Source organism: Anarhichas minor, unplaced genomic scaffold (assembly GCF_050575085.1).
Source record: "Anarhichas minor isolate MPS153535 unplaced genomic scaffold, ASM5057508v1 ptg000026l, whole genome shotgun sequence".
In the NCBI taxonomy this organism is placed as follows: domain Eukaryota; kingdom Metazoa; phylum Chordata; class Actinopteri; order Perciformes; family Anarhichadidae; genus Anarhichas; species Anarhichas minor.
In genome coordinates this window covers 13,061,388-13,069,725 of record NW_027466472.1, presented here as the reverse complement: position 1 = coordinate 13,069,725, position 8,338 = coordinate 13,061,388, and the positions used below count along the sequence as shown (strand labels likewise).

The 8,338-nt window shown below is 40.1% G+C and overlaps 1 protein-coding gene across 1 annotated transcript; it reads left to right on the top strand.

The window, feature by feature from the left end:
* The first annotated feature begins 2,079 nt into the window (after window positions 1–2,079).
* On the top strand, window positions 2,080–8,068 carry zpld1b (zona pellucida-like domain containing 1b). Its single transcript, XM_076101042.1, has 10 exons — window positions 2,080–2,218; window positions 3,454–3,674; window positions 3,788–3,969; window positions 4,285–4,357; window positions 5,291–5,388; window positions 5,721–5,801; window positions 6,014–6,185; window positions 6,264–6,369; window positions 7,663–7,692; window positions 7,896–8,068. Exons 1-10 carry the CDS (start codon window positions 2,080–2,082, stop codon window positions 8,066–8,068), a joined length of 1,275 nt encoding a protein of 424 aa, XP_075957157.1.
* The last annotated feature ends 270 nt before the right edge of the window (window positions 8,069–8,338 follow it).

The following is an 8,338-nucleotide window of genomic DNA, read 5'->3' as shown; positions in this document are numbered from 1 at the left end:
ACAATGAATGTCTGCACCAAATTGCATGGCAACGCATCCAGCATTTGTTGTTTTTACTCTGAACAAATCAGAGTAATCTGGAGTTTTGCAGAATTTCAGATATCAGTATTTTGACATATAGGCATCAAAGACTAAAAAAGCACAAAAAAAATACAAAAGCTGGAGCCTCCTGAGGGCCTATACCATTCCAGTGTTGTGTTCCAGTGTGTATTACCTAAAAATGTGTAATTAAACAAATTAACACAAAGTATTCGTCATCCAGACAGTCTGGGGCCTCGGGGAAGATGACTATTTTTTCTCGTTTTTTAAATTCAGTTCTTGGTCCTGCAGATGAGTCTAATGTTACATCTGTTTTCAGAGAACATAAGAGAATGAAGACAGTTAAGAGCACAGAAACATTGAAACTCCATCTGCAGTGGAAGATCGTGTGATACGACACAATGTGATACGAAGCTCCATAAAAGCTAATAAACTAAAAAAAGGTAAACTCACTAACCTTGAGTGGCGTACTGGTAGTTCCATTCATTAGCTGTTAGCTGTTAGCGAAGTGAGGAGTCAGCAGGCAGTCAATGGCAATATAAAGGTAAGAAAAGGTGTTTTGAGAAAGTGCGACTCACCGCAACCACGAGAGGACCTTGAGCATGCAGCCATAACTGGCCACCAATATATATTGAACAGTTTGCTGGAGCAGAATGCAAGATCAGCAGTGGACAAAAACAGATGTGTACACTCACTCAGTCACGGGCGCACACAGTCACACACACGGCCGGACACATAACCTCTGCCCAGGCTTACACCTGGCGGAGATAACAAATGCACTATTTACTCCAGTTTGAGTAACATTTGCTAAAAACTACAGTGCTCAGCTGCTTTAGGAAACTGTTGGGCCTTTATTCTTTATTCAAACATTTGACCTGTTTTTAAAGATGTATGTCCTCAATAGGAACCAATGTGCTTTGAGTGAGGTCCACAGATCGTATAGTGAAGCTGGAAAGGTGGTTTTGGTCTTTTTGTGGGATTTATTGACAAAAAGACATTAGTTTGAGGCTCCAACATCTCTTTTTACACCTCTTTGTGTAGATCAGTTCTTTCTTCTACCAGTTCAATATATTAAAGCAACTTTTGTTTGGTAGACTGCAGTAAAACAAAAGGTGAGTTTGTTATCTCGAGTAACAAACCATAAAACACACACACGGTTTCACGTTTACCGTCTGCACCGCTGAACACACCGTGCTGGAGCTGTACACAGCACTGAATGTCTTTACTCTAAGTGATGCCTTGTGCATCACAATTACCCACACACAGCCCTGCATCAGACCGTGAGTTGACTTTTATGTTCATGTGAATGTAGGCCACAGCAGCAGCCGATGACAGCTTAATTGAAGGGATGGGCCCCCCCTGCTGAGGCCCACCGTTTGTCTGAGCTGACAGACGGAGATCAGACCGAGGAGAGACGAGTGGGAACCCTCCGAGTATGCTCAGGTTTCTGGGCGCTGTGAAAAGATTTGTCCAGGCCATTCATATCTGATGGCGTTTCCCATGTTCCGCAATGCAGCGGGGGTTTTGTCAAAGTGTTTGGATAATGAGTCCCTCTATCTTTCTCATCTGTGCACACTAAACAGATACACGTAAGGCTGATGTTGTGTTTAGTTTAGGCCCCCGATGCCACCAAAAACTACGTACCTCAGTGTTGAACTTTTCTCTCGTCACATACCAGGGGACGAGGGGGTCCATCCAATTACTTTGGGAAAGGCAGGAAACAGGTGAACAGGTGAAGAAAAAAGAGGAGTGGGGATGAAATGAGCTGGAAAGAGGGGTGACCTCAGTTTAAAAGGGGTTGGGTGATGTGGTTTGAACATGAGCGCCTGAGTTAAAAGGGGGCAGAGGGAGCAGGATAAGAAGGATCAGAGGACCTGAGGAAAGAAGGTTGTACTACTTTGATCGAGGTCAGAGCGGGCAGCAGTCAAGCAAACCGGCGAAGCTTGGGGGCATTGTTTTTGAACATCAAATTTTGAGATAAGGGCTGTTTTTTAACACGAACCTGAGTAATGTGGGTAATGCAATGTTGACCTTCTGAAGATGACAATGGGCAAACCTCTCTCAGGTGCAGAAATGACACGAATGTGCTTTTTCTTCCTGCTGATGAGTAACGCCGCTTCGGTCGCCACACAGTTTAACGGATACAACTGTGACGCCAGCTACCACAGCAGGTTTCCTGGTGAGAATACTACCACATAATATGTTTTCTCTTTCCAATACAGACAATCTTCTGCCGACTGGTGAGGAACACAGGTTAATGCATGTTTTATAATGCTTTATAACACACTGTAATAGTGGTTGTAAGCAAATATAAGGCAACGGTAATATCATTTTCAAAGGGAATTTTTTATATATTTGTCAACAATTATAACTATTATAGTTATATATAAATAACTTCCTCCTAGAATGCATCTATATCTGATGTTTAAACAGTTAATGGATGCTTAATAACATAACATATGATATGATTACACACATAAACAGGGCTTTCAGTGTGATATAAAGCCTTTAGTAACTGTTTATACGCATGTAAAAAATCAATGTTTATGGATGCATTTAAAACTTAATAAGACAACTTATTACATATGATTAACTATGTTACCAACTACAACTATACTGCAACTATGTTATATTACGTTATGCATTCATCATATCATTCATTCTCCACTTTAAGTAGCTGCAACATCAAAATGATGCGTATCAACAAGGTAAGTACGATGAGTACATTACTTTTGATTACTTAAAGTATATTTCCTGATAATGCTTTCAAGTACAATTGTTTTACTGTTGGATACTGAGATAATGTCCTACAAAGTAAATAATTAAGATATTTATTATATAAGGACAAACTTTGAGTTAACTATATTCTCTGGTTGCTTCTCTAATTTGGATGATTTTAGCTCCATTAGGTGTCTCATATATTCAGTTGAAAATGTGCATATGAAAGTGCTGATTGTCAAACCTCTTTAACAGCTAGTGAATATCAGTAACTGGACTTCAGGCTCACATGCCTCGCCTTTGAGCAGTGGTTGTGAAGTTAAGTATTTTTTTTCTGAGCCCACTGTATTTAAGTTAAAGGTTCTGCTGTGGTTCAATCCCACCAACTAATCAGGGACTATTTTCCTCCTGAGATTTCAGATGAATGCTTGTAGCTTGGCAGCAGTGCTCTGAGTGACAAGGACCGGGGGGGCCGTTTCACCAAAACCGCACATTGTTTTTGAAAAAGTGGAGTTCTGGCCCATGCATGAACATGTGATAGCTGCTTAGGACTCAAAAATGTATCTGCAAATGTTCCAATCATTCCGGTAGCAGTGTAATTCCTTCCATTGCTCATGTGTGAATCGTAAACCACTGGTCTAACAGCTTCTTTGTTTGTTGTTTTAAATGTTAACCCTTCTTCCTCTGTCCCTCCAGGTGAGCGGGACATCAGTGTGTACTGCGGGGTTCAGACCATCACCTTGAAGATCAACTTCTGCCCCGTGCTCTTCTCCGGCTACACCGACGCAGATTTGGCCCTGAACGGTCGCCACACTGACGCCCAATGCCGTGGCTTCATCAACAACAACACCTTCCCCACAGCGGTCCTGTTCAGCATCAGTCTCAGCACTCTGGAGGCCTGCGGTAACAGCCTGGTGGTAAAGAATACACGAACACAATGGTGTTAATATAATCAATAAGCCCTTTCACCATGTTATTTATTGACTTTGGAGAAAGCAAAGTGATGTGGCTGAGATGTTCCTCTCTGCAGGTCAGCACAGCCTATGGGGCCAATGCTTATGGGAACATGTCTCTGGTACAAATTGGGAATGTCTCAGGCTATATCGACACCCCTGACCCGCCAACTATAATCAGCTACCTGCCCGGTTTGTTGTATAAGTTCAGCTGCAGCTACCCACTGGAGTACCTGGTCAATAACTCACAGCTGGCATCGTAAGTTGAAACCAAAAACATTCCCGTGCTAAAGAGAGCTTGACCTTCAGGAGTTACACAGTGGATTTCATATTAAGATTTATTCATTTAATCAGGAATTAATTAAGATTTGTTTATTGTTCTCCTAAACTGCAATGACAATTAACGCCTGGTTTTAAAGCCTGAGTGGGTTTGTGTCATATGGTATTCTGAGAACCATTTATTTTAAAATATGGATATTTTCTTAATGATTTAGATGCTAGTTTACATGCATACATTCTTCTAAATGTTCAGTCACGTAGAGCATTGAAATAAATGTCTTGAATCTATTCACAGGTCCTCTGCTGCTATATCCGTCAAGGACAGCAACGGTACATTTGTGAGCACGTTGAGTATGATTCTGTACAACGTGAGTACACAGCTGCATTCAGCTTTTTATATGCAATCATTTCCCTTGCAATGCATGCGCTTTGAAGTTATGGATTAGGATGTTAACGTTCATAATCTTTGAACCAAGTTAATGTTTTCTTTTAATGAATCTGTAAACTGTTTAAAAAGTATATGACATTTAGACAGTACGGCGGCTGACTGAAATATCACAAGATTTAACCTCACAAATGATCTTTTTATCAACAAATCCCATGAAAAGATCAGAACCAACAATTAATTGAATGTTGTTGTTTTTTAGTTACAATGAACATGGGCACAGTGGTTTATTTGGAGTAAATAAAATAAAAAAGAATTGCTGCTGCAAATACTCACCATCATATAATGCACCTTTTTCTGTTTGAGTGATGCTGGCTTAAAACTACAGTGCCCAGCCGTTTTAGGGAATTAATAAGCCTTGAAAAATAACGATAAATAATATATTTTTGTGACGTGTTTTTAAAGGTGCTAAATTTGATTATAAGAGCATTCATCATGTCATCTGATATGTTAAGATATAGTGAAGTAATGTCTACAGAATGAAGTCACACTCCTGTGTGTGTTATAATCCAAGTTGCTCTTCACTTTGTTTGCGTAGCCGGTCCGACTGCACATGCATGTTTGTGCAATTTGGGAATTTGCACCTTTAAAGAGAAACAAACGGTACTGAGACAGAAAAAGGTTGGCAAAGTTAGAGAGTAACGAGAGACGGATTAACACGCTCTTGGTTTTGTTGTTTTCAAGGAATTAATTGGCAAGAACAAACATATGGAAAATCCAACCTTGGAATATTGCCAGCCTTCAATGCTCATTATGTCAAGACTAAGCCCCTTTGTTAATTTCAAGTGTCTCATTTCATGTATTGAGTGGAAAAACTATCCTTTTTTTCTTCACTTTGACTTTTTTTTCTGTACAGGATTCAACATACAATCAACCTCTCGCTATTCCAATGGCTGGACTGGCTCTGAAAACCAGAGTATTTGCTGCTGTGAAATCCACAAACTTAGACAAACGGTACAAGATACCATTGCATTTTTCATTACTTAATCTTTATATCCAAAGATCTAATTTTCAGATCTTGAATATTGCTCATGTAGCAGACCATTTTCAGTAAACAACTTCAGTAAAGTAGAGACAATATTTTGGTCAATCACAGCATCTTTCCCACCATATTTTTTACGGATTCAGTCCTTTTTTTCTATGGTTAGCCTACATTCATTATGCTATTATGTTATTATTCTACATGAAGGCGCCAGTCTGCAGCAGAGAAAGCCCTGATCTGTGCTTTCCCATGTGCAGTTAGATCTCTATCCTCCATCCCGGCTCATAGTTTTGTCCCTCTGCAGGTGGAACATCTTGATGGACTACTGTTACACAACCCCCTCAGGGAATCCTAATGATGAACTCCGCTATGACCTTTTCTTTGGGTAATCTCGTTTTTTCTTTTTGTCAAGATGATGACTTGATAAACCACAAAAGGGAGTCATTACCTATTCAGGCTCTCCAAAGGGCTGATCCCAAATGATTTTTTTTCTTCTTCTTAATTATTGCTTGAGCATAATCTAAACGTCAAATCTGCCATTGTCAGTGTGTGCATGTACATATATGTGTATATGTAAGTTGTTCTCTTTTGACACAGCTGCTACAAAGACCCACAGACGACAGTTTTCGAAAATGGAAAGAGTCAGTCGGGCCGTTTTTCCTTCGAGGTTTTCCGTTTTGTTAAACACAGACACCAGAAAATGTCTACTGTGTTCCTGCACTGCGTCACCAAGCTTTGCCGGGCAGACGACTGCATAATGCTCATGCCGGTGAGGGTTAAAATCATGAACCACAGTTTGTTACTTGTGACCTCAATGAGGACTGAAATCTGATGATGTGATTGGCAGATTTGTGGGCGAAGGCGCAGGCGGGATGGAGAGGAGAGCCTTGATTCCCCACCAGCGGCATCTGGGACTGCTGTCATCACAGCTGGACCAATCATCACCAGGAGTGGTATGAATGATAAACGGACTCTTAAAGGAATAGTTTGACATTTTGGGAAAAAGGCTTATTGGCTTTCTTGTTGAGTTAGATAAGAAGACTGATACCACCTACTGTTAAATATGAAGTTACTGCCAGCAGCCAATTAAGTCAGCTTATCATAAAGACTCACTAAACGTCACTTATTAACTTGTTGTATCTTGTTTGTTAAATCTGTACAACAAAATTATTAAAATAAATGTCATATTGTGTTTATTAGTGAGCTTTAGAGGGACCGGTGGGTGGATTTTGTTACCTTTAACAAAGCCAGTCTTCATGCTAAGCTAAGCTAAACGGCTAGAGGTATTCATATTTAACAGATAGACATGAGAGTGGTATTGATCTTCTTATCAAGCTCTCTGCAAGAAAGCTTAAGACTGGAAACAGGTCCAAAGGTAATACTATCTGGGACCCTCTAAAGCTCACATATTAACTACTTTGCTTTTTGTCAGAGAGTTAGGTGTTGGTCAGTTTAGTTCAACTTTAAGATTGGAAACGGGAATATCGCTTTGCTCCCTTCTCTCACATAATCTCCTCTACAAATACAACTTGTCATTTTTGCACATTGGTTTTCTTTGCAGATTAAAGAAACCCAATGTGATCTCACAGAAATACGTTGCATGGCCACAGCCTCAATTTAAAGTGCTTCGACAACGATGTCCTTTGTTGAATGTTTGCTGACCCATCCACCTCCTCTCCCTACCAGCTAAAGTAGTCCTCTGACTGTTTACACTATGTCACTAGCTCTGAGCATTGCATATTCAGGTGGATGCGTTTCATTTGTGTGTCCACCACGTCAAAGGATCCTATTTGTCTTTCCACTGGCATTGTTTCTGTGGTGCTGACATATAATTTTAACACCGGATGTGCCACCACCAAGTGATGCGCTGTTTAAGAGGTCGTGGTTATTATTTCCCGTATTTCTCTGAGATCAGACTGGGAAACCTGATATATCGTGTCAATAGTGGGCTTTAGAGGTGCTGATAGACAGACTTTTCTTACCTCTGGACAGAACCAAGCAAACTGTTTTCCTTGTTTCCAGTTTCTACGCTAAGCTAAGCTAACCGGTTGCAACTTCATATTTAACCAGACAATTATGAGAGAGGTATCAATCTTCTTATAGCTCCAAGCAAGAAAGCAAAGAGGTGTATATCCTCAAATGTTGAACTGTTCCTTTAAATTAAATAAATAGATCAATGCATCCACAGAGCCATTGAAATATCTGCAAAATATTATAATAAAAACGATTTAAAATATTTTTTCCAGATGAAACTCCTGTCAACAACTCCCAACTTGGTAAGCTCCCTTCTGCAATGTTACGAAACAGAGAAAGGTTTAAAATATCACGTGTGACTAAGTCCTGACAGGTGTAGAGATACTAGATACCCATGGAAATTGATGATTTAAGGCTACAACTAAAATAAACAAACTCGGATCATGTTAAGCCATTGTCAAAGAACATGTCTGTTTTAAGTTTCTGCTTTTTTCCGCCCCACCAGCATCAGGAGACCCCACCCATCCATTAAACCCAGTGACCAGTGCGCTGATCTCAGGCGTGGTCATCCTGGGTGGGGTCAGTGCGGGCTTCTTCCTGCTGTCACTCCGCCTCCTGCAGAAGTCCCGCCTCCCAACAACCACAGCCTCAGGTGTTTGGAACACCACCTTTAAATGAGTAAACATCTGTAAATAATGACATCCTGGTATTGACAACATATGCAGAATGTTTTCACATGTTGGGTACACAAACTGAACAAAGTGTACATGTGTGCTTCTCTTTGTAAACGCATTATTAAATGTGTATATTTTATTGTTGTAGGTGTTGTGTATTTATTGCCTTCAGTACCTCATTATTCTTGTTATTCATTGTCATGTATTATTTTGACAATCACAGTATTTACAGAAGATTTAAACTCGTAAAAGTTAATTTTTAGATGTTGTGATT

Coding starts and splice junctions, on each gene's coding strand:
- zpld1b (XM_076101042.1), top strand. CDS start 2,080: ATGACAATGGGCAAACCTCTCTCAGGTGCAGAAATGACACGAATGTGC. Junction 3,970..4,284: donor AATAACTCACAGCTGGCATC/GTAAGTTGAAAC, acceptor ATCTATTCACAG/GTCCTCTGCTGCTATATCCG. Junction 5,802..6,013: donor CGCTATGACCTTTTCTTTGG/GTAATCTCGTTT, acceptor CTTTTGACACAG/CTGCTACAAAGACCCACAGA.